Source organism: Saimiri boliviensis, chromosome 1 (genome assembly GCF_048565385.1).
Source record: "Saimiri boliviensis isolate mSaiBol1 chromosome 1, mSaiBol1.pri, whole genome shotgun sequence".
NCBI classification, from domain to species: Eukaryota; Metazoa; Chordata; class Mammalia; order Primates; family Cebidae; genus Saimiri; species Saimiri boliviensis.
The window spans coordinates 82977204-83004119 of NC_133449.1; the positions used below are offsets into that span (position 1 = coordinate 82977204).

A 26916-nucleotide genomic window follows, 5' to 3' on the forward strand; every position below is an offset into this window, starting at 1 on the left:
AGCAGAACCTCATTTGTTCATTTAGTCGTTTACTTTTTTTTAGTAGTTTCTATCTCCACAGCAGTCTGGCATGTGTAGTGGGGAGGAGAGAGACGGGCTCTCCCGCCAAGTGGTTACTGTATGTGAAACGTATGGAGATGCTGACACAAATACTACGTGCCACACGGACTCTGATGGGTGCCACGAGAGCAATGACAACAAAGGGCTAAGGGATGCAGGAAAAAGGACAGGTCATTTCTCCCTGTGAAGTTGGAAGAGAAAACTTCCAACTTAACCTTAAAGGATGGTAGGACTTGAAAAGACGCATGAGAACAGCATAAGCAAAGAACACAGGCAAAAGAAGGGCAAGACAGATGTAAAGGAGTTAGACAGCCACAGTTAGACAGATGCAAAGGAGCACTAATGGGCTGGGGGGTGGGAGGTGAAAAATGCTACTAAAGAAGGTTAAGGCCAGATCATGGAAGGCCATGGATGTCCCTAAGGCTCCACACTGAGTCAGCCAACCAAGGGGAATCCATGTATTGGCAATTGTAACTATGCTTTTGGAAGCCTCCAGGAAAGGGTAGGATGGACTGAGGAAGTGGGGATGGCATCAGAGACCAGCAAGACTACCTCAGATGGCACAGATGAGAGGAAGTAAGGGCTTGAACAGGGAGAGGAAGGAACAGGGAAGAGAGCTCAGGCTCGTGGAGTCATGGAATTTAATAACTAATATTTTACATGTTATACTTACTAAGCACTTGAATAAAATTTAGAAAAAAATTGCAAAATCAGCTTTCTGTATAAAGTTTAGAATTTTTTCCCTATTGATCTAATTTCTACAGTTGAAATTAAAAATTTCTATGTAGAAATACTTTTTGTGATAGACCCTTATTCTCAAATGCTAGCTTAAAGAAAACTTACTCTAAAGAAAATTATTTTCATCAGTTTTTATGACACTATGGTCAAATTTTAAATTAAGGAGATGAAAACGTCAGTTCTATTTTTTCAACGTAAAAGTTACTTCCCAAATACCAATGTTGTCAAGTGGCCCTCTGCAGAGAATGCAGCCTTCTCTCAGTTCTTTGTATTTGAAATCAGAAGTGATGTGCTCCCACTTATTTGGAGCGATGAAATTGATGTTCTGAGACACTGCCAGACATTTGCAACTAAATCAACAGCAACAGCTGCTCTGGATTTCAGATTGCTCAAGCAAATACAGAACACAGTGTGAGCTCTGGGTAATGACTTGAGAGAGAGGACATGAGGAAGATGGGAAGGGATTTATAATCTAAAGACCACATTTTTCGGTGAGGTTTTCCCATGTACGATTTCCAGTCTAAGAGTAGGTAGCTGGCATACAAAGAGTGTGCACTTCAATACAAACAGAACAACTAAGTGAGAGGATGTTTAAGTACTCTCTCTCTCTCTCTGTCTGTCTCTCACATGCTCTCTAAATGTAGAACCATCTGTCAAGGATTCTGGGCCTTACCTGAAAAATCAAGTGCACACACGCCTCTCTGATGTTGGCCTTTCAATAGTGACAAACATTTCAGAGTTTGTGTGTCCCACACATGAATAGCAGCATCTCTTCCAACCTTAAATAAGAGGATGAGTGTTATTAACTACTAATAAGTTGCACTAACAATGATTTTGTTCCTTAGAGTCAAACACTGCTCAGAAACCAAGATAAACCCATTTGGAGACTAGGAGGAGCCTAGGAAATCATCTGGTACAACTTATTTATTTTTGAGATGAGGAAACTGTGACATTGTGTCTCTAAGAGGCTTGTCTTGGCCATCAGGTGGAGTTCCAGCAGAGCTTAACCCGATGCTGGGCACTGAAGGCTAACTCAAATGTCGACTGTGCCTTGTTTTCGTCAGTTACTTCTACCATTCCCTCTCCTGCCTTCTCAGTTTGACACAAGATTCTGCTTCTCAGTCCAGGAAGTCACCTGTACCTTGATGCTATCCCAGAGTTATTTTACCCATTCTCAATTATGCTACCCACCAGAAGGAGGCCTCCCTTCTGCCCCTGGGAAATAACATCTTCATGGCATAACTATCTTTCATTAAGGTGGATTATCTTTGCAGGGATACAAGCTTCTAACACACTAATCCCCAACAATGAAGAAAATTGTAATAGTACAGTGGTTTTCTCACTTGTAATATGCAGTGGGGAGAAACCTGTTGGGTATGATGACTTTAAACTTTAAAAGAAGAAATGGGAGATAAAGCTATAGGCATAATTGAGCAGCATTGGGCCACTCCTAGAGGTCTGTGAAGGCCCAGTCTCCTGCAGGTGGCTGCTGGAATACTGTTTGCCACTGGTTTACCTTCCATCAAATACAGTATTGAGTGCAGCATCTCCTCGGAAGTTTATGTAAAAAACCAATGTCTGGCTTTTACTTTAAAAAAAAAAAAGGCTATTAAATACACATGAATCAAGCACTGTCTGTTTATAAAACAGACAAAAAAACAAGGGTAAGTGAAAAAGCAAAGCAATGATCAATTACTTGTAAAACCTAATTAACATCAGCTAACCCAACAGATCTCTAATTTTCAGTTGGAGGGCCAGCAAATTCATGTATAAACCAATGGCAGGCCCTTACCTTTCAGAGGACTGTAACCCTTTTAAAAACAGGTTAAAAGCTATAGATCCCTTTTCCCCCCAAATACCCCTTTTTAGGGGTTGACTCCCCTCATGCTCTCATTTTCTTTCATGGATTTCATGAACCCCAGGCTATGAACTCTGTTCAAAGGCTTTACCACCTGCATGTCAAGTTTCAGGAAAAGGGTTTGTTTCATGTTAACCTGACATTATACCAAGAATTTCTTCTTAGAATTTGCCACTTAGGTAGTCAATACCAGTTAAGTATTATCTGCAATTAAATACTCATGATAAAATAAACTGAACAAAAATATCATCTATACATTTGAGGAAAAGAAAAAACTAAAAATACTTTTGACAATATTACTCTTTAGCCAGCAAGGTAATACATCCAAGTTAAATAGTCTTTGTTTAATAAATTAACTATTACTTTTCTCTTTCCACCCCCAAATGATTGTAGAAGGTCCCTGTTTATAGCAGCTTTTTCAATTACAGACTCAATCTAGGGTTTAAGCATTTCAAAAAAAGCTCAGATAAAATTCAAAGTGTTTTTATAAGGCTAAAATATAAATTAGTCAAAATTCTGATGGTTTTAAGTCTTATAAAAATAAGTATACTCTAGATGTTATAGTATTTTTAAATGGTTATATATATATACATATATATATACATACACACACACACACACACACACACACACACACACACACTTTTTTTTTTTTTTTTTTTTTTGAGACAGAGTCTCGCTCTGTCGCCGGGCTGGAGTGCAGTGGTACGATCTTGGCTCAAGTGCAACCTCCGCCCAGCACCCCAGGTTAAAGTGATTTTTCTGCTTCAGTCTCCCTAGTGGCTGGGACTACAAGTGTATGCCACCATATCCAGCTAATTTTTGTATTTTCAGTAGAGACAGGGTTTCACCATGTTGGCCAGCCTGGTCTTAAACTCCCGACCTCCTGATCTGCCTGCCGCAGCCTCCCAAAGTCCTGGGATTACAGGCATGAGCCACTGTGCCCGGCTAATATTTATTGAGTACCTAGGATATACTAAGTCCTGGGCACAGAGTAAGGAAATATAAAAAGCTACCCCTTGACAAAACTTGAACTATTTTAGTTTTAGCTGGTCCCATTCATGTATCTCATCATTCCAGGACAAGAACTCCTCAGAGGTCTCCCAGTAGCACTAGAATGCTTTGGTTGATTGTGTCGTCATCATGGAATGATCCAGTGTTCACTCAACCTTCACCTTCCTACCTCATGTTTATTCCTACCAAGTATTTCTTGAATTTCTAATATGTAAACTGGTTTAAAAATTCTCTTTTTGGCTAGGCCCCAGTTTTACAGGAGATACGTACTTGCCCAGTGGCCACATAGTCCTTCACTGGATGAATGGTCAGGCTGAGAATGTCATCATCGTGCCCCAGGTACAGCCTCTGGGAATGCTGCTGCCGGTTATACACGACAGCAACTGCAGCAATGTGGTAGACTACTTCTCCAGCTTGTGTGTAGAACAGATTGTTTCTACAGTCGTAGCCTCTATAACTAAAGCACAGGTCCGAGAAATGTACAGTGGTTGAACAAACAGCAAACACGTGGAGCGGAAGGTGTCAGATGCAAGGCTAACATATTGGCATGAACACGTACAAGTGGAACCCCAGGTGTCACATAGGACAGCAATGTTTAAATGAGGATATGTGACTGTCTGAGGGCATGAGATTACTTTTTTTTTTTTTTTTTTGAGACGGAGTTTCGCTCTTACTATCCAGGCTGGAGTGCAATGGCGCGATCTCGGCTCACCGCAACCTCCTCCTCCTGGGTTCAGGCAATTCTCCTGCCTCAGCCTCCTGAGTAGCTGGGATTACAGGCACCCGCCACCACGCCCAGCTAATTTTTTGTATTTTTTAGTAGAGACGGGGTTTCACCATGTTGACCAGGATGGTCTCGATCTCTTGATCTGAATCTGTTCCCAAATCCTCAGCTATTGTGTGCACTTTTTCTTAAAAATGATCATCTGAGAACACATCTGTGATGAGGTTCATGTATTCCCTTCCCAACCTCCCCTCTCATAAACACCTTACTCCCACTGTAGAAAGCCATTCCTCTCCTCTATCTGAAATCCTACTATGGTGTATTACTCTGGAGCATAGACCCTTCCAGGGACACCAAAACAAAGGAAGAATTCAAAATACAAGCAAGGATGTCGAAAGAAAACAACTCTAATGATTGGCTAAGAAATCCTGCAAATCAAGGGATTTCCAATTCTTTGTTTTCAACAAAATTGTACAGACTTAATGGAATTATCAGCTGAAAGATCATCATTTTGTGATATACCAAAATCAAATATGACTTTTTTGGCCTATCATGGGATTTTGAAGAATTGAGTAAAATCACTATGATAAAATTGCCTCCACTCTTACCTACTTTAAAGAGAATAGACTTTCTTAGTGCTTACATCTATAAAAAAATGCAAACTGGGAATAGACTCAATACTTAATTTTACTACATTCTAACAATAAGTAATATACACACACCAATTTTGCAATTGAAAACCAATCCACTGTATTAAAATAATTGCCAATAAAAGTTTTCTGTGCTTAATAATTATATGTCACAATCAGTAATATATTTATGTTGATTTAGTCAACTTTTACTAATAATTATAATTCAATCAAAGAAATGGTGAATGGAGCAGCACTATCTAATAGAAAAAATAACATGAGCCTAAGTAATTAAAAATTTGTTACTTGCCACATTAGAAAAAAATGAAATGAAATTTGAGTAACATTTTTAAATCCAGTACACATCTAAGACATTACTACATCAACATGTAATCAATATAAAAGCTTGCAAGGTATTTTACATTCCTCTTTTCACAGTAAGTCTTCAAAATTGGTGTGCATTTTACACACAGAGCACATCTTTTCTCAGAATAGCCGTATTTTAAGTGCTCAGTGGCCATGTGTGTGGCTAGTGGATACTGTATTGGGCTGAGGTAGAGTCTTACGATCCCAGAAAATAATTTTTGTTTCTTGCAGAGGGTATGATATAGTGACAAAGAACTCTCAAGCATAAAAACATTATGTTAGGGTAAAATTTTATGGAAAAATTAGAATGGAGATAGGAGCTTAAGTAGAAATATGAATAATGTAAAATATCCCTGTTATAGAAGGATTTGTTCATGTATTTTTTTCGCCTTTTGAGACAGGGTCTCCCTCTGTTACCCAGGCTGGAGTGTACTGGCAAGATCGTGACTCACTGCAGCCTAGACCTTCCCCTCTCAGGCGATTCCCTGACTTCAGCCTCCCGGGTAGCTGGGGCTAGAGATGCATGTCACTGCATCTGACTAGGTTTTGTAGAGATGAGACTTCACCATGTTGCCCAGGCTGGTCTAGAGCTCCTGGGCTCAAGTGATCCACCTGCCTCGGCCTCCCAAAGTGCTCGGATTACAGGGGTGAGCTGCTGTGTTTTGCCACATGTATTTTTTAAGTTGATAATAGTGAGAATCAAATACTTATGGCATTTAGGTTCCTTTGCATCCACTTAAAGGACTGATGTATTCATAATACAGATATAGTCTTCTCAACCATTTAAAGTTACACTAAAAAAGTTTTAGTTGTCTACTTAAAATATGCAAGGGTGCATATAATTTTACAAAATTCAAAGTTATTTTGGGCACATGTGCAAAAAATATTTGAAGAAAATGCTGTCCTATGGTGGAGCCAGTGAACAGAGCAGGGGATTGGAGGAAAGGAGAAAGAGGAAGTGAAGATGGTGATGAGAAAAAAAATACAGCAGCAATGAGCAGCAGTCTTGATGTCATGGAATCACATGAAGTCTGAGAAATCTAGAGACAATCACATTGTGATAGCCACAGGACATCAATGAGAAAACTGGACAGAGAGTCATGCTTTAAAAAGCAACCACAGGTACAAGTACACGTTGCAGGGAAGAGCCAGGCTGAAGGAGGACGACACTGAGGAGAGGGGACCCCTAAAGCCCCTGGTGCTAAGGCTGGTGACAGCCAGGCAGAGACAGGAACAGGCACGGGTGCTTACGACAGACCACCTACCCGTGTATGAACTGGAGTTTCAAGCTGTCCTCGGGAGCCTTTTCTCGTTTGAGGAAGGGCACTACGTGGTTTTTCTCTTTACTTTGTTGCTTTAGCTGAGGTAGATCTTCTTTGTAAACCTTAAAGTACAACAGAAACATCTGGGTAAGATGCCTTTCATCAGGTTCCACAAACATCAGTATCTTGGCATTCTTGTAAAATCTTTAATTGCTTTAATACAATGTTTTGGAAAACATAAGACATAAGACTGAATATTACTTTTTCCTAATGAACAAAACTAATATGAAATATTTTTTAATAACTGAGATTTTAAAATAATCTGTCTTGATTTGTTACTGTTTTCTTAACATCTAAAATATATATTAGTAAATTTTAAAGAAATTAAGTATCAGTAAAATGTAAATAAAATATTTTATTTCTTCTAAGGCCAGAAATCTCTTGCTGATTCTGAGATTTGAAAAATGTGGACCTCAGAAGTCATGACAATTTTCTCCTAAAATCCCTCTTTGGAATTACATTCCCTTCTTAACTTCATGCATCATAACAGATCTGAGATACAGAGCAAAGATCAATCTTGGTCTAACTTGGGACCTAAAATGTGCTGCTGATTGTACCATTTAAATGTACATAAAACTCAATCTGTTTTTTTACTGTATATTTATGCTTTACTACCAAGAAATGTCCATTTAATATGTGGAAAATGAAATCCAATCTAGTAATAATTTCTCATCTTCATTAAGTTTTTACCTGATCAAACTATTTTTTAAAAAATCATAAAATATAAGGTCCCTGTTTAGGATTTGATCAAGAATCATTTTTAAAAAGTCAGAAGAAATCTCACTACTGTTTTGTCTACTACAGATGCAATTAACTAAGCTTCTAGAATCTAAAGATAATTATTCATCTGAATTCATGATGCTTTCATCAGCTCACCAACTATTTACTTTAGAGCAATGAATTCCAATCTTGGTATTTCTACTGTTTAAACAGGTCTTATAACCTCTGTGGGCCTCAAATTCTCATCTGCAAAATTGAGTCTAAAAATCCCTGTTCAGGAATATTGTGAATGTAAATTACATACTGGTGAAAGCACTGGAAAGTGAAACATGAGGGAGAATATACAGGTTAAGTATTCCTTATTTGAAATGTTTAGGATCAGAAGTGTTTCAGATTTCAGGTTTTTTCAGATCTTGGAATATTTGCATTATACTTACTGGTTGAGCATTCCAAATCCAAACCAAAATACAAACTGCTCCAATGCACATTTCCTTTGAGCATCATACTGGTACTTATGAAGTTTTAAATTTTGGAGAATTCAGATTCGGGATATTCAACATGTTTAAGTTGTAGGCATGAATTTTAAGTCTGCCTTTTCATTCTTTCATTTATTTTTCTTAGAGACAGGATCTTGCTGTGTCACTCAGACTGGAGTACAGTGGTATGATCATGGCTCACTGTAGCCTCAAACTCCTGGGCTCAGGCAATCCTCCCACCTCAGCTTCCTGAGTAGTTGGGATTATAGGCACATGCCCAGCTGTTTTGTTTTGTTTTGTTTTGTTTTGTAGATACAGAGACTATGTTAACTAGGCTGGTGTCAAACTCCTAGCCTCAAGTGACCCTCCCATCTCATCCTCCCAAAGCATCAGGATTACAGGAATTAGCCACTGTGCCTGGTCCCTTTTCATTCTTCTACTAGTATCATTTTATTAAACAAATACTTCCCAATTAAAGATTTCTTTTCCTAAATTTTGTGTTCATTCTGTTTAAATTTTATTGTCTCCTGATACCAGAGTATAACATTGTTTAGTGTTTACATAATATTTCCACATTAATAATTTCCTTTCAGGCAAGATTGAGAGTACATTCGGGGTTGTATGGCCACAGACAATAATCTCTCTTGAAGTTCTTTTTAGGAGTCGTATTGCATAACAATGTGTCAATAAATAGTCAAGCTGATTTAGTCATGGGGTTGACCCAAAACCATTAGACCGTCTTGGTACGAATCCAATTTTTCAAACCCTGAACAATGAGTGGTGATTATGGGCTGAAAAATATTCCAATTTAGTGCTTATATAAAGGCAAACCAAGTAGCGCATAGCATGTGCACTTTGGAGAGAAGCCTAGATAAGCAATGCTATCCTAATACTACAAGCAAAATGGAGCTGGGCAAGATACTCAATACATGGCAGCTGCCATAGGCCTATATCCTAAATCTCCACTGGCAACACTGACAGTTGATGTATCTGAAATTTGAAGTTCTATTCATTCCACATTCATGTACAGAATCTGCTTCACATACCTTTGGTAAGTGACAAGGAAGAAAAAGAGAGCCCCCATGGTTACTGCCATAACAAGGTGGCATGTGTTCAGATCCCTCTGAGGGAGTGCTTTCACACTCACCGTTTAGTGCTAAAATGATATGTCAACTTCCAAAACAAACTGAAGGCAACTGACCAACTTTTCTACTAGAGGTAATCTCTGACTGCAGAGATTAATACACATTTGAGCTTTTACTTTAAATGGATAATTACTTTAATTAAATGGATAATGGTCACAGTAAGTTAATAGGAAAACTGGGCTAACAAGCTCACATGCAAATCAACATGCCTCCAGCGTATCCATACTTGTAAAGAAAACACATGCTTTCATAATCTGCTAAGAAAGTGAAAAAAGACCTACAGCTTCCTTGCACATTTTTCTTCAAAAAAATATTTTCAGTTTCAGATGCTAGGGAGGCAAAAAGGCCAAATACCCGGAGTTGAGTTTTGAAACTTTGCAATTACGTTCCAGTGAAATAAATTTTAACGGTGGGACTGGGTAAACACTTTGGTTTTATCCTGCACTTAAAGGCACAAAGTAGACTATTTTTCTTGTTTTTGCCTTAATTCTCTTTGTCTAAGTACCAGTCATTTTTAGTGCAATGTCCAAATCCAATGAGATGCCATTCTGGGGTCACAAATTTTCATTGCTCCTGGCTTACTGACCTGGCGATCATAATTGATTTGAGTTTCTTGCTCAATATCAGAGTCCAATTCGGGCACATCAGATAAATCTGAATCAGATTCTTCACTGTAGGAATCAGCTCCACCTTCTGCAGAGAAACAACCCATTAGAAACAAGCAAAATTCGGAGACTCTGAGCAGCTGAAATTACCTACAATACTTTTCCTTTTATGCCAGCAAAGTAAATAAAAACTATACCATAGTTTTCATTTAATATATGTTGTGAAAACATCTTTCTTTCATCTTTTGGTTTAGTTCAGCCCACCCTTCACTCCTTTCAGAAACATTAACAGACTAGGGAAACTTCCTTTTCCACACCACTCACCAGGCAGATGAAACCCATTTATACTTTTTTTTGAGACAGGGTCTGTCTCCCAGGCTGGAGTGCAGTGGCACAATCTCAGCTCACCATAACCTCTGCCTCCAGGGCTCAAGCAATCCTCCCACCTCAGCCTCCTGGCAGCTGGGACTACAGGTGCATACCACCATGCCCAGCTGTTTTTTAAAATTTTATTTGTAGGGAGACGGTTTTGCCATGCTGCTCAGGTTGGTCATTTACACATTTCTATTAGATAGTAGAAACCTGAGTTTTCAGCTTTGCTTTGTAAAATGAGTAGGTTTTATAAACGGAAAGGCTGGGGCAAAAATAAATGCAACCATTTCCTTCAATACAGATCCTCTTTAGCCTTTTAATATGCCTACTGAGTGTTGTTAATTGTCATGGCCCAAACCACTGCAGAACTCTTCCCAACAGTTATTCATATAGTCTTTCATTTTATCACCTGCTCATCCCTGCTACATCAGACTGGATATAAACGAAAAGATATATGTATATATGTATATATGTCCATTGAATGGGAACACATAGGCCCCAGCCATGAACCATTCCTTGAGCCCCATTCTGAAGGCCACTTCCATTTCAAAGGTTACCCTGTCCCCCTGCAGCCTGACTGAGCAGACCCTCTGCCTGTTACAATTGTCCTAAGGAAGCTGAAATGTATTTTCTCTTGTTATCCCCAAAGGTTAATTCTTCACATAAACCTTAGACCTTCAGCATGCACTTGGGAAATCTGCTGATGGTTTTATAGAGGTTTCCTTAAACCTCTATAGAGTTTAAGGTGTGAAGATTCTCTTTCCACTTACTACTTTCAATACTCTGCCTTTAACTTTAGATAACTTGATGAAGATGTTTCTTGGGGTGCCTCTTTTTGGATTCACCTTACTTGGTGTTCTTTGCGCTTCCTAGATTTGGCTTATTTTTTTCCTAGGCATGGGAATTTTTCTGCCGTTATCTCTTTGAACAAGTTTTCTGCCCATTTCTCTTTCTTCTCTTTTTGGCATGTTGATAACACGTTAAGTTGTTGGACCACCGTAAGTCTCTAAACTATCTTTACTCTTTTTCGTTTCTCAGATTGGATGACTTCCAGTAATCTGTCTTTAAGCTCACTGTTCCTTTCTTCTGCGTAATCTAGTCTGTTGTTGAACCTCTCTATTGAATTTTGCAGTTCAGTTTCGGTCATCTTCAGAGAAAGTTTTTTGTTGTTGTTTTTGGTTTTTTGAGATGGAGTCATGTTCTATCACCCAGGCTGGAGTGCAGTAGCACAATCTTGGCTCACTACAGACTCTGCCTCCCAGGTTCAAACAATTCTCCTGCCTCAGCCTTCTTTGTAGTTGGGATTACAGATGTGCGCCACCACACCTGCTAATTTTTGTTTTTAGTAGAGATGGGGTTTCACCATGTTGGCCAGGCTGGTGTTCAAACTCCTGACCTCAAGTAATCCACCCGCCTGGGCCTCCCAAAGTGCTGAGATTACAGTCGTGAGCCACCACACCCAGTCCACCTTCAGAGAAAGTATTTTTAAAGTACCAAAATGTATTGGGTAATTTTTAAAAACACTTTCTATCTCTGAAGTTCTCAATTTGTTCTAGTACTGCTCTCTTGACCTCAGTGGGGGTTTTTATGACTATTACTTGGAATTCCCTGTTGGGTAAATCACATCTCTCTACTTAACTGGGGTTGCTTTCTGAGAGATCTTGTTCTTTTATTGGGAATTTCATTTCTCCATTGTCGTTAACACTCTGTGTTGGTTTCTGTGCATTCGATTAAAAAAAAAAAAAAAAAAAAAAAAGAAGCTCCTCCTCCTTATCTTGTCAGACCAGCCTTGTATAGAAGGAGGATCTCAACTATCTGACTGACCAATGGTTTTAAGATGCCTCTCAAATCTGTGTGTTTGTCCAGACTACTGTTTTGGTGGCCGTAGAGCTTAAAATGTGCCATGTCCTGTTGGTACCACAAGACTGTAAAGGTAGAAGACATTAGACTCCCTTGATATAGCTGGAAGGGTTGGGGTGTGGGCTCTGTGTTTCAGTTCCCTCTGTCCTCACAGTGAAGCTGAGCACAGCCATTCACCGCTCATTTTCTTCTGCACTAAGCCAGGTAGAGAATCTGTGGCAAATGCCTGTACTCACATTTAGGCTGTACCCTCTGATCCTGGGGAGTCAGCTCGTGAAGTGGCCCACTGACTTCTGCTTCTTCAATTTCTGTGGTCTAAATCCAATCAGGAATGCAAAGCCCCATCAATTTCCAGAACTAGGTAATTGAGGAGACAGTCCGTGGGTAGGAGCTATAGAAGGTGTGGCACTTGATATGTGGCCAAACTTTTTCCAGGAAATACAGATCACTGGAGTGAGCCAGAGCAAAGGCTCATGAAGTGCTGAGCTCTGGCTGCAGGAAGCCTGTTGTATGTGTGCCCTGTTAGCTCCCTGATGCAAGTCATTAGATGGCAGGCCATCAAAACGCCATTGGAAGTGTGTGCTACAGAAATGGGAGTTGCACATTCCTAACTTTTTTTCTGCACTGCTCAAAGGGGATGTAGCTCCTGGAAGTATTTGTAAACCCATTTAAGACCACCTCTTTGTTCTGTGACATAGGAAGACAAGAATTTTCCTAGTCCCTTCTGCTCCCAGAGCAAAAAAGCTTTAGGATGGAGCCCTCTGGGAGGTAGCGGTAAAAGTTGGGCATTCAACGCATGGCACAAACCCCACCTGGGAAGAAATGAGGAGGTGCATTCTTGAGTCCTTCTCATCACTGCTTCTAAGAGAAGAAGCTCCTGGAAGTGCCTCCAGGTCCATATAAAACTTCTATTTTCTCTATGAACTAGACAGACACTCATATACTTTGTCCCCTCTGCTCCCAGAAGTGGGAGGTTTATAGCTTCCACCTTGAGTGGAAGCTATAAAAGTCGGGGAGCTCAATGTGTGGACAAATTCCTTCCAGAGGATTTTTTTTTTTTTTTTTTTTGAGACAGAGTCTCACTCTGTCACCAGGCTGGAGTGCAGTGGCATCATCACGGCTCACTGCAACCTCTACCTCACTGGTTTAAACGGTTCTCCTGCCTCAGCCTCCCTAGTAGCTGGGACTACAGGTGCACGCCACCACACCCAGCTAATTTTTGCATTTTTTAGTAGAGACGGGGTTTCACCATGTTGGCAGGATGGTCTTGATCTCCTGACCTTGTGAGGCACCTGCCTTGGCCTCCCCAAGTGCTTGGATTACAGGTGTGAGCCACCATGCCTGACCTCCAAAGGATATTGTTAGACCTGGAGTTATCACTGGGATGAGTGATGAGAGGAGACTCCGAGGCAGCAGTCTGTTTCTCACGCTGCCAGCTGGGCTAATGTGTCTGCCCCTCTAATTCCCTGTTACATATTAGTTAGAAGCCAAGCTGCCAAGTAGCCTCTGGAAGTGTGTCATAAACCCCTTCTAGGGAGAAACTGGGTTGCATTTTTTGAGTCTCTTCTCAGAACTGCTCCCAGGGGATGAAGCCCCTGGAAGGCCTGCACATTTGTATCAAACTGAGGCTTCTTTCCCGTGGCTTAGAGACTCCCAAAGGCCTAATGCCCTCCACTCCCAGAGCTGGTGAAAGAAGAGCCAATCCATGGGGAACCTAGAGTTAGGGCACTATGTGTGAGGTCCAAACTCTTCTCTCCACAGGGAGATGTTGGGTGGTAAGGATTCCTGTCCTGATTTCATGAAGCAGTACTCAGGGCCAGGTTCCTGCCAGAGTGTGCCTAAGCTTTTCCTACCTACCCGATGTGGATGTTATTTCAGTTGCCTGGTGGGTAGGAGTTTCTCAACTTCTATGACTGTCTCTTGGAGGGAAATGACCTGCGAATCAATGTTTATTTGGTGTTCATGAGTGGAGGGAATGTCAGGAGCTTCCTAGTCTGACATTGCTGATGTCACACTGCACTCGGTATAGCAACATCCTTTGAAGGAATTTATCCAACTAGTCCATAATAATCTTCAAAGTTTTTTCTTTTCTTAAAATTTAGGACAACAAAAATCAATTTTCCAAAATCGCTTAAACTCCTTACCAATAGAATACATGTTAGATCATTCTTTGAAATGCTTATTTAAAAATAAAATGATATTAAGAAATGATTGCTGGATTTACCTTGGGGTGCAGTTTCCAGCATGCCGTTGCTGACACCTTCTGGAATAAACCTCCACTGGAAAACCGAGTGATCAGCCCCTCCTGTGCTCAGCACCCACTGAAAGTCATGGGACCAGCGGACATTCGTGACATGTGCAGAATGGCCCACATACTTTCTAAATCTGGCTCCTGAAAGAATATTTTTTGAGAGAATTAGTTATGAAAAAAGAAGCGTTCATTAGTTTAACAAAACCCCATGCCTATTCATGTTGAAGAGTAAAATCTTTAAATCTATCCAAAAATGATGTTCAATTTTACATATAACATATAAGCAAATGCTTCAAAAGATATGTCAATTATTCCAATATGCAATAAGCTAAAACTAGGTCTTAAAATGTAAGCCCTGTGGGCTTACATTTTAACAGGTTCAGAACACATCTGAACCTGTTCCATATGCTGCCTACTGCTTCACTGATTCTGAAAATAAATGATAGAGAATGGACATCTTACACATTCTTATTTAAATGCAAGATAAAACAAGCAATCCTTTGCAACAGGGAAACAGAAAATAATTCTACGGAAATAAAATTGTTTGGAGTCACATAGACCTAGCATTTGGAGAATCATTTCCTCCCCCATAAACTGGTTGCTTTACCTAGTGAACACTAACCCCAAGGCAGTGAGTGCAACAGAAAAAGCTACTTGAAGTGATATTTGTGGGTGAACTACAGTAGTGAGTCCTTCAGCGTATGCTCAGTACACAGCAGCATAAAGGCACTCAAGTAATAAGCAGGGTCCATCTTACATGGAGGCCTAGAACCCCAAAGTCCATGGGAGATTTCAGGAGATCAAACACCCCCCATCCTCTCCCATGGCTTTAAAGTGTTGTCAGTGTGACTGCCAGGTGCTCATCTCCAGCCCTGAAGTCTTCCTGAAGCACTGACAGCTCTGTGCCACGTCTACCTGGATGCTCAATATGGGCCTCTAACTTACAACAGGGAAAACAGACCCATACATTCCCTTTGCCTTTATATGCACTCCCAGAGAAAAACATCTTTTTTCTCATTTTCCCAGCTCTGCAAATGCTGCCACCATGTACCCCAATGCTCAAGTCCCAAACTTAGGAGTCATCCTTATTTTCTTTTCTTCCATTCTCATATCCAATCCATCTGTAAGAGTCTTAGCTCTCCCTGGAAACTGTTTCTGAAGCCCAACCACTTCTCTCTGTCTCTTCTTAATACCTTTATCTAAGCCACCTCATCTCTTCTGGACTCTTGCAGTAACTTCTCTACTTGAAACCTCCCCTTTCCTAACCATTCCACAAAATATCAAAATAGTCTTAAAAACTTAGATCGGTCGTATCACTCCATGTAAAATCATCAATAGTTTTTCACTGCACTTAGAAGACAACTCCAATTTCTAGCAGCGGCTGGGGGACCTTTATGACACAGCCCTGCTACCCTCTCCAATGCCACGGTATGCAACTCTTCCCCTCGTGCACTATGTTCTAGCCACACTGGCCTTCCTGTCCCCGCACTGCATCAAGCTTATCCATGACATATGGAAGTCCAGCAGCACTGGCTCCTCCAAGATCCAAGATCCAAGATTTCCAACAACTCAAGTCTTAACATTCAGGACGCTCATCATAGGAGGCGGCTGTTCGAGTTATCTATAAGCCACGTGCCATAAAATGTGCAACGCAAGTCCATCTGCTGTGGGGACATGGATACTTTCGTGGGTTGCTGAGGTGTAGTGCTAAGGAGGAATGGAATGGGTATACCAGGTGGAACATGAAGAGCCTCTGAGTCTCCCCTTGAAGTAGGGGTGAGTGCCAAGGCTATTAGGACACGGCAAATGTCACTGAGCAAGACCTTGGATTTTACCTCGTTTCAGTGTCTGTGTGGTGATGATCAAACAGGATATAGTCTAAGTGGTATCAGGGAAAGCTGTCAGTATTGATCCTAATTACTTTAAGATGTGAAAACTGTCAAAATGAGAAAAACAAATTGGTTTGGCTACGTAAACACAATACCAGTAGCAGCCATTTTCATTAACTGCAGAACACTTATGTCTAATTACTGTACAACTGAATATTATCCACACATAATTGCAAACATGTCAAATTAACTTGGTGGTGAGTTTTTAAAAATCCCAGTAGAAAACAATAATGTCGGCTCATGTTCATCAGCACCTGCTCATATCTGGCTGTTTACAGGTTCAAAACGTGCATGGAATACTTGTCGCCTGTCACCTAAATTATAGACAGACACATTCCACCAACTGCTATTATTCCCATCAACAATTCCCACTTTTTATTCACCTCCACACCAGTAGTTCTGGCACAAAAATGACACAGAAGACTGAATGTCTCAGATGCAAATTATAAGATTTATAAGCCATCTGTCATGAAAAGTAGAACACAAGTCCATTTGCTATGAAGACATGGGTACTTTTGTGGGTTGCTGAGGGTTTGCTATTCTCACCATAAGTCATCTGGCTGTCCATCTCTCCTCATTCACGCAGATGCCCTCTGTGTGCCATTATCCACAGAGTCGCTTTTATGCAATGGTGACTCATTTTGACAGCACAACTCACCCTCTCTAATATAGTTTGGATATGTGTCCCAAATCTCATGTTGAATTGTAATCCCCAGAATTGGAAGCAGAGCCTGCTGGAAGGTAACTGGATTACAGGAGTGAATTTCTCAGAAATGGGTTAGCATCATTCTCTTGGTGCTGTCCTCCTAACAGTGAACAAATTTTCACGAGATCTGGTTGTTTAACAGTGTAGGGCACCTGGCTCTAGCTCTATTGCTCCTGCTCTGGCCATGTGACATGCCTTTCCTTCTCCTTCACCTTCTGCCATGATTCTAATTTTCCTGACGCCTCTCTAGAAGCCAAGCAGATGCCAGCATCATGCTTCCTGTATAGCCTGCTGAACCATGAGCTAATTAAACCTATTTTCTTTATAAATTACCAAGTCTCAGGTACTTCTTTATAGCAACGTAAGAATAGACTAACACACCCTTTCTGTTCTAATAATAGACCCACATTTCCATTGCTATTTTCCAGACCCAAGCCCACCTTACAAGACTTGGGAATGTATAGTAGATACCAGTTCTCATTGAGTTATGTTTATTCCCAAGTTCTGACACTGGAGACGAGTAGTGGTGTCTCTGACCGCAAAGTTGTTTCTTCTCAATTCTGAATTCCCAGGTACTTTTCTTGGAGGCCTAACTTACCATCTGCAGGTATATTACTCAATCTAACAAGATACGCCCTATTAGTCAAAGGCCCTTGTCTGGAGAAAGAAGAGTAAGAATTGGGCATGTTGAGGTAATCCTGTGCGGTGTGCATTTTAAACACATGGTCGTTTTGTGATGTCTCAGTGATGGTGGTTTTGTTATGCATTTTATGTTCCCTTTATACCATAATTGTCTGCTTCAAAACTGCCAGTTAGCTGAAAATGACTTTCTGATTGCATTTTTCAATCCCTTTCCTTGCTTAATCTAAAAATTGTTCAAGTGAAAGTTTTCAGGCAGCAGCATGTCCCTGTTGATTTCTATGATCAGATTTTCAGGCACAGTTGAGGAGTCTCAGAAGAGCCTGAATATGGGCTTTGCCTAAACTTGCAAAGTAAGAGGACAACAGTCATCACATGGTTAATTCATCACCTTCTACAAAGCTTGAGCATGCGACATAATTGAAGTCAAACACTTATAAAAACAAAACAAAACAAAATAAAGCATGAGGGCAGAGAGGGTTGTTTTGAATTAAATTTATCTCAAAACTTCCACCAGTTATGAAAATTTAGTTTCCAAAATTACTGCTATGACGAGAGGTCCATAAAGTATATTTTCACCAGAACAACCACAGTCAAATTTTAATTATGTTTGAAAGGATTTGCTTTGCTTTTCCATGTATAAGCACAATAGCTCTGAATCATAAAAGAATTTTAGTTGCAACATTTTAATGAACCATATACAAACTATGAATATTTACATAAATATAACTTATTTGAAATGTAAAAGCTTACAAATCACAATATGGTAGTAACTCTATTAGCAAATTCTTACTTAAATTTGCAAAACTGCATATCTTAGGATATCAGAAGTAGAAGATATCAATGCCACATTCTAACTATTTAAAATTGTAGAAGAGTAAATATAAATATACAAGATAAAATAAAGAGTATATTGGAACAGATAGCAGGAAGACCAGTCTTAATTGTACTGTATAGTTTACAGTAAATCTTTATGCAATGAAACATCTCTTTTGGCCTTACCTCTCTTGAGACAAGGAAATTTAAACAATTTAACGAGTCCAAAATCATCTCCAGACACCAGCACTGAGCTGTTGTAATTTGCATCCACTGAGTTGATGTCAATAACCTCAGTGTATTTGGGCCAAATTCCACTCACTTCAGGGCCTTTCACACACGTCCAGGAGGCCCAAGGAATCCCTTTAATTTCTTCTTTACTTGTTAAAGGCTTCCCAGCTGAAAATAATCAATATTAACATTACATTTAAATAAAAAGTTTATTCTAATTTACTTTATTCATTTTTTATAAAGATCTGAAACTTAAAAAAAACTTTTATAAATTAATAAAACTACATATTCTAATCTCTTTATCGCATTTGTGATTTTGGGGTTTTTTTTTTGCATGGTTTAAAGAAAGCCCATACTCAAAATTCTCAGACATAAGAAGAACACGATTAAATATTCAGGTAACGCATCCCTAAATATCCTGACGCAATCACTACACATTCTATGCACGTAACAAAATTTCACATGTACCCCATAAGCACACAAATGTATCAAAACAATTAAAAAGAAAATGATTATCACACTAAATGTAATGTCTCAAAGCTACTAACATTTACTTATCTAGATACAGATGTTATTATGCTTTGTATTAATGAAATGACTTTTATCATGTATCATCAGATTTAGTCAACGACACTTTGCCAGGTTTTAAAAACTTGAGCTAAGTTCATCCTGAACTTCTATTTCTCACAATTTAAGGATACACAGAAGTGATGTTTTTAAAATTCAGGCTCAATAGATTAATGAAAAAAAGTTAGTGAATATTATTTAAATTTATAAGTACTAAGCACTGAAAATCTACAAGATTATGATGAAATAAAATATAAATCATAGGGGAAAATAATCCCGACCGTTGTGCTAGGTATATTCGCAAATGGATGGCCTAGTACCCAATTCTCACTACAGCAGGTCAGGGATGTTCCCCAGAGAGCACACAAAGGAGGAAACACAAACAAGAAACCATCTGGGAAACTGTTTAGCCACACACAATTTTCAAATTCACAATCTAGACAATTAAGCATATTACCTAATTTCTCTCTCAAAATAAGTATTTTCAAAATACAGAACCTGAGAATATATAACTCTTATATAATACTGGTGCATTATAAAATTGGCACCTCCAAATTCTGGACTGTAAAACAGCATTACGTAAAAATTCATGACAGAGAAAACAAAGTAAAAATGCTTGTAGTTGGAACATAGTCTTTGACCCAGCATCTTGCCCTGAAGAATACAGTCCTAGGAAGTAACTCAGGAGAGAAAATTTCACCAGTACAAAGGCATTTGGAATTCCAATGGCTGGACCAACAAAGAAACTAGAAATAAGCCCAAATACCCAATAATAGGAGAATGATGAAGTAAATTATGATATCACCCCTGAACAGGATAGTATTTTGTTATTGCAAATGATAAACATGTGTTTAATATTTTTTATGTACATATATATATAATAATAATAATATCAAGCAAAGCAGACAAAGAAATACATACCTCAGCAACGGTGCAGTGAAGAGTTTGATGAGGCAGAGTCTTATTTATGACATTTATTTTAGTATTATACAAACTAAATGTTAATAAATGAGTATTATGCAAGTCAGATGACTCTCTTAAAAAGTTATGGTGAGATCACAAAAATAGCTTTTAAAAAATCCTAATGGGCACATTTCACCAAACAACCAGTAAGAGATTCCAATTATGAAGAACACAGATCTGAGACTAAAACAATCTAAGTAAATAAGGACTGTGATCCTCAAATCTTTGAAGACTTAAATCTTAAAATGCTGTGTTGGAGTTCTAAGATGATCTCAGAAAGTTTCTAATACTCCCAGGGCCATTCTTTCTAAAGTTTCAATAGACTGTTCTTCAAAACAGTCTATTCTGGCAGAAACCAGTTGTCCTAATGATAACGTAGCCAACTATCCCTGGTTATCTGTGTTATGATGGGAGTACTATTGCCTGACAAGCTGAAACCCACCGATGACACCTCCAGTCCATTTTCATTCATTTCTAACCCCACTGCAGAACTGTGTGTGCAAGGCACTGTCAGAAGGATTATGATACTATTTTGCATTATCACCAGTTATTCAACTTTTTAGATACACATTAATTAACAATGAAATGGGCAAAGAGTAGGAAGAAAGAAAATAACAGATAAAGCAACGGACTTGGATAATGAACGAAACAGGTCATGAACATCCAAATACTTGAAAGTTGGTTCTACAATTGTTTCAGATTTTCCCTACTTTAAAAAATTATGAGATATTTTGAGCATACAGAAAATTATACAGACTACTACAGTGTACAAGTGTTGCACCACACAGCTTCAACAAATCTTAACATTATGTCTTTATCAGAGTAGACTTTTAAAGAAAATGTTTCCAAGTAAAAATTTATTGGGTTGTTTTTTAAATATATATATTTTTTAAGATGGAGTCTCGCTCTGTCACCCAGGCTGGAGTACAGTGGCACGATCACAGCTCACTACAACCTCTGCCTCCTGGGTTAAAGCAATTCACCTGCCTCAGCCTCCCAAGTAGCAGGAATTACAGGTGCCCACCACCAAGCCACACTAATTTTTTTTGCGTTTTTAGTAGAGATGGGGCTTCACCATGTTGGCCAGGCTGGTTTTGAACTTCTGACTGCAAATGATCTGCCCACCTCAGCCTCCGAAAGTGCTAGAATTACAGGTATGAGCCACCACGCCCAGCCCCATTGGGTTATTCTTTCCAAGATCATCTCTCTGCTTTCTCAGTGGTAACCAACACCCTGAATGAGGTATTTATCATTCCCATACATTGTTAAAACATTTACTATATACATATACGGTCGTAAATAATACTGAATTTTTTCATGTCCTAGAAGTTTATATAAATGACTGTATACTATATATACCTTTCTACAACTTTCTTTTGTCTGCTCAGCATTGTGTTTTTCAGATCTATCCATACTGATGCAAGTAGCTCTAGTTTAATTTTTTCAAGTTTTTTATAGTATTTTATTGTATGACGATACCATATTTAACTGAACTCTCCTCATGCTGATAAACATTTAGATGTTGTGACTCATTTTTGGCTATTACAAACACAGCTAGAGCAAACATCCTTTGCACGTGCCTTTGTGCATGTTCTCACCAGGAGCATATGTGGTTTCCATTTCCCCTCTTCTCACCTTCACACTTTTCCAATCTAAATAGTGTAAAATGGTACTTTACTGTTGCTTTAATTATCATTTCCCTGATTCTAGTCATTTATTGGTTATTTGAGATTCGCCTATTTTTCTAGATTTTTTCCTCCTCTACCTTATCCTTAGGCATTCTTTATATATTCTAGATACGTATATTTTGTCCATTATAACAATGACAAGAATTTGTGCCTGGTCTATGCCTTGTTTTTAAATTTCATTCATGGTCTCCCTTTTTCTGTAGTAATTTTTAATTTAACATGTTCCAACTCATTACACTTTAAAATGTTTGTTATTTGGGATCTTGTGACAGGCAGGGGCTTTCCGGCAAAAACCAGAAAACCTGCTGTACAAATTCTAAAAGAGCCGTAATCCTTCTCCTGCATTTCCTTCACCTGGTTCAAAATTTTGCTTTTCAGAAACATCCAAGGCCGTCATACGACTTACATGGCATTTTGTAGAACAATCGTTCTCCTGCACCGTCATTAGTTTGTAAGTATTTACTATCCAAGGACCAGTCAATGTGCGTGATGAAGCTAAGGGACCTGTTGCATTCTCCAATTTTCTTATACCTCTGGGCAACAGCATAGACATCTACTGGGCCATCATTGGATCCCACTGCAAGGTAAGAACCATCTGGAGAAAATTTCATTTCATGAATGACTTCTTTTCGATCTTTGATGTGAACTACTTCCGTCATATCTCTATAAGAATAAAAAGCAAAATGATAAGCAGCAAATCAACAAATAGAAAATCCAAGTCAAGTTTTAAAATATATGTGTCAGAAAAAGAAGTGTGTTGAAAGAGAGCCAAACCTGCAGAGATTAAAGAATTAACTTTTGAGGAAATAGATAAAATGGTATTATTTAAAATTTATGGAATTTTAGGAGAATACTACACTGTTTAAATGATATTTTGGGCTTCCAAAGTAAAAACAAAAAATTTAACAAAACGCACATTTGTGATGAAGAGAGGTTGATTAATGGGCACAAACCACAGTTTGACAGAAGAAATAGGACATAGCATTTGATAGGTCAGTGGGCTAACTACAGGTTACAATAATCTATCATATATTGCAAAATAGCTAGGAGAGAGTAATTCTAATGTCTCTAGCAGAAAGAAATGACAAATATTTACTGTGATGGATAGCCCAATTACACTGATTTGATCTTCACAAATTATATGAATGTGTTCAATTCCATGTACCCTGAAAACATGTGTATCTATTGTGTATCAATTTTTAAAATTTTAAAAAGATGAATTTTTCTTTCATGTTTAACTATATATTACTTTCCCCTAAAACTTTTGTTTCAAAAGTTGAGGTCTGTAAAATTAATAAAAGAATATAACCATGATATATTCTACCATGGAAAAAGGTAGAATATATCAAAAGTAGCATAAATAAGTGATCTTTTTTATACTTTAAGATAAACTAGTGACTGTTAAGCTTGACACCTATTGTCACAAAAAGATCAAGTCAAAAAAGAAAATTACCTTTTTAAATAGTAAACTGTGATGTAATCATTTAACATTTCACTGTCATGAATACAGTGAGTCACTGAAATGTTTTGTTTCTGACCAGATTCTTCTAAGAATTTCTGTTCACATTTGAAAGCTCACTGGGGTTATTTTTCTCCTACAACTGTGAGACAGGATTATGACTAGCACTTCCCCTGAGCCAGTAAAGATGGCTTCATTAACTCTAAAAGAAACTGGATGCATAAAGAATACCAAATAGCCACTCTACATTAACAGTCCCTCATACTTGCTATCATTTATTAATAGCATTATAGTGTACTATCATGTCATAAAATAGGCGTGCAGAATTTTTTTTTTTTTTTTTTTGGTGGGAGGACTTGGGAAGAAATTAAAAAAGAAATCTGGTATTTAGCCATCTTTTCACACATCACTAGGCAGAAAAAGAAAATGGTGCCCACTAGTTCAGTAATGAGTTACATGTGGTTGGTAGTGAGAATTTAGTGTAATAAACTGTGCTAAGATCATTCTTCAATCACAGCTACAGAGAATTCTCTGTGCAAAACAGGCAATATTTAATTTATAGCTGCATTTTCTTTTCTGTACTCACAAAACATGTGAGTTGAGAGAACAACAAATGCGTTCAGAGGAATTGCAAGGGTAGATCATAATTGTTTCCAGTAAAAATTATATAGGATGTTAGTAAATCGGAAATATTCCATTTTAGTATCAATTATGGGTAGAAGAAATCTTTTACTGAAGCTCACCTCTAAACATCTGGTGCTGCTGGATGCTGCTTTATTCTTCCTTCCTCTTTTCTCAGCTTACTAGAAAGCCCACAATCTTTTATCCGAAACTCTTGGAATTAGATGTGCTTGGGAATTCATTATTCATTCGATTTTAGAAAGGTTAATATACAATATATTATGTAACATCCCCAGTGGGGGCTGGGGCAGCACCCTGTATTAAACACAATACTTTTGCAGCAAATCACATGACACATGATTATTCCTAAGAGATTACTAGATTATAAACAGCCTCACATCAGTTTGTTAGGTTAGGCTGTGCTGCCAAATTATCAAATAACTTTGTATTTTCAGAGTGTCAGGACTTTGGAATTACAGATAGGGGATCGTAGATCTACAGTATTCCTATTTGAACGGGTAAATGGATTTTCCCTCAGGTCCTGGCACATATTATGACCAGGAACATCGTAACATTTAACACAAGAACATTTCTAAATACCATTTTCAGCATCAGTACGTGCCTGACTCGGAGAACAATGAAAGAGCCGTCCTTCATGCCCAGGGCCAGCTGAGATCCGTCAGGGCTGAAAGCTACACTGCGAACCGCCTCCTCCATGTTACAGCGGGCGATCAAGGCATGATCGGCCAGGCTCCATAGCCTAGGCACAAGAACGAAGTCAATACAAAACAAAACCAACTTCCCATGGTCATCGGCCAGCCCAAGGCAAGAAGACCTGCTCATCACACCAATAGTAATAAGAAAAGACATAGGAACGTCATACCAGAGCCCTTTATCATGGCCTGTCATTGAATCTGGAAAGGGGTTTTAGTGCTTCTTTGGGTCATTTTCATTATTTGAAGGAAACCAGCAAGAATGAGAAAATGAGATAACATTGCCAAAAATTTTGAGATTCACAGAACAAAAAAAAATTCAGGGCTGGGCATGATGGCTCATGCCTGAAATCCCAGCACTTTGGGAGGCTGTGGCAGGAGGATCACTTGAGCCCAGGAGTTTGAGACTACCCTGGGCAATACAGGGAGACGCAGTCTCTACAGAAAATACAAAAATTATCTGGATGTAGTGCCGTGCGCCCGTAGTACCAGCTATCTGGGGGGCAGAAGCAAGAAAGTCACTTGAGCCCAGGAGTTCAAGGCTGATTCTGCCACTGCACTCTAGCCTGGGTGACAGTGCAAGACCCTGACTTTAAAAAAAAAAAAAAAAGAAGAAGAAGAAGAAGAAGAAGATTTAAATTTTAAACACCACCTTATACAAAATGTTATCTTCTCTTTGAAAATTAAAAGTTGTCCTTCATTCCTTCATGTATACCAAGGGTTGTTCATCACACATACAAGTTAAGAAGTACTTATAGGATAAGATACCATTATTATTAGCTTTTTAAAAAGTATGCACCAGACACAGTGGCTAACACCTATAATCCCAGCACTTTGGGAAGCCATGGCAGGAAGATGACTTGAGCCAAGGAGTTCAAGACCAGCCTGAGCAACATGGTGAAACTCCATCTCTGTAAAATATTTAAAAAATAGCTGGGGGTGCGGTGGGGCATGCCTGTAATCCCAGCTACTCGGGAGGCTGAGGTGAGAAGATGGCTTGACCCTATGAGTTCAAGGTTGCAGTGAGCTATGACCACACTACTGTACTCCAGCCTGGGAAACAGAGCAAGGCCCTGTCTCAAAAAAAAGAAAAAAAAAAGTACATATCAATATATATCTCTCTCAATATAAATATAAATCTACATATCAATATACATGTATCAATATCATTATATATGTATGTAAATATATAAAAGTGCTTTCTAATAACAGTTACTTCAGCACACACAGATTGAAATACACATTACATTTGTTGGCCTTCCTAGGAAGAAGACGTGTCTGAGATGAAGAAGAGCAAATGATATCCCCGCCGTTGCTCCTCACAAGCTCCCTCGGCGCCCCACTGCTGATGGGTCTACTTTTATGGGGTGGACACCTCACAGGACTCCTGGCTGGTGAACACAGTCACTGCTGGAGAAGGGGCTAGCAATGGGCAAGAGAAGCTCAAACAGAGCCTTCAGCACACACTCCCATCTCCACAACACCTACAGCCGGGCAGGCACCCCAAAGTGAGTCAACCTGAATGAAATCTCTGAAGATACAAATAAGGCTTTACATGTTGGTTGCAGTTGTGGCATCTGATTCTCATCAGTTAGTACTCCTTTAAAGACAGTCTTCTCTTAACACAAACAATCTTGTCTGCTGGGGGACTGAGAAGCCAGAGCTCCGCAATAGACAAGACTAAGTCACACGCAGCATGGTTTCTCTCAAAGCCTTCTGCCATCAGAAGGGGTGGGGTACATCCCTTATGATGCTGAGCTGCAAGTAGTTTATCAGTCCCTTAGGCAGCCCGTACTGTGCAGCCTCAAACTGAGTATGTTCTCAGTGCCTCATCCATTATTCATGATCTCATGTTGTTTTAACCTTGCACTATTTTAAGCAATGCAAGCCTCGAGTTACTAGTAAAGAAACCATCACTCATCAGTAAACTGTATTATCCTCTAAAGTCACTATGCTCATGTTTCTCAAGAAATGATGACTTTTAGCCTTTCCAAATTTTAATACTTAGTATAAAAATGCATTAAAGATTCTAGTCAAATTAATGGTTAAAAGAAATAAGATTCAGGCAGTCAGGGCTTCTCAGGGACGTTTGCAATTCTGAGACTCAACAGCGTTAAAATATAAAAGCGAAGGACTTCCTTGAAATCACTTCTTTCTGGATAAGCATGAATGAGTTTCACAGGTGTATGAATAAGTGGGAAAACTCAGAGTAACAGGAAGAGAAAAACAGAAAAGGAGGAAGTGAATACAGTGAAGAATAAACCAAATAACCATCTATGTCACAAAGGAGAGAACAATAGTTGTTTTAATTGTTCTCATTGATTTTCAGATCAATGAGGTTTTCATGCTTGGTAGAGATGGAAAAAAATAGAATTAATGAATACACTAATTATATCTTGATTAAACTCATAAACATACAAAATAAGCGAGGAGGGAAGTGCTGAGCTCTAGTCCAGTTTACATTGTTCTATATTAGCTATTAAA

At 38.9% G+C, this 26916-nt stretch overlaps 1 protein-coding gene and 1 non-coding gene across 7 annotated transcripts in view; both read right to left on the bottom strand.

The window, feature by feature from the left end:
- Window positions 1-26916, bottom strand: part of EML6 (EMAP like 6) — a 298470-nt gene that overhangs the window by 101590 nt on the left and 169964 nt on the right. For 5 of the 6 annotated variants that reach the window (XM_074400077.1, XM_074400066.1, XM_074400057.1 and 2 more), the window contains 8 exons: window positions 24342-24479; window positions 22046-22302; window positions 18377-18589; window positions 14114-14281; window positions 9639-9745; window positions 6655-6773; window positions 3941-4127; window positions 1472-1577 (listed from right to left, as the gene is read on the bottom strand). In XM_074400077.1, coding sequence (XP_074256178.1) covers window positions 1472-1577; window positions 3941-4127; window positions 6655-6773; window positions 9639-9745; window positions 14114-14281; window positions 18377-18589; window positions 22046-22302; window positions 24342-24479 — 1295 coding nt within the window. Of the gene's footprint in view, window positions 1-1471; window positions 1578-3940; window positions 4128-6654; window positions 6774-9638; window positions 9746-14113; window positions 14282-18376; window positions 18590-22045; window positions 22303-23841; window positions 24259-24341; window positions 24480-26916 lie in introns of those variants that run through there. The other variant, XM_074400082.1, reaches the window with a different exon arrangement.
- LOC120362195 (U7 small nuclear RNA) lies at window positions 21914-21975 on the bottom strand. The gene has a single exon (XR_005578160.1). It is a non-coding gene; the product is annotated as a U7 small nuclear RNA (small nuclear RNA).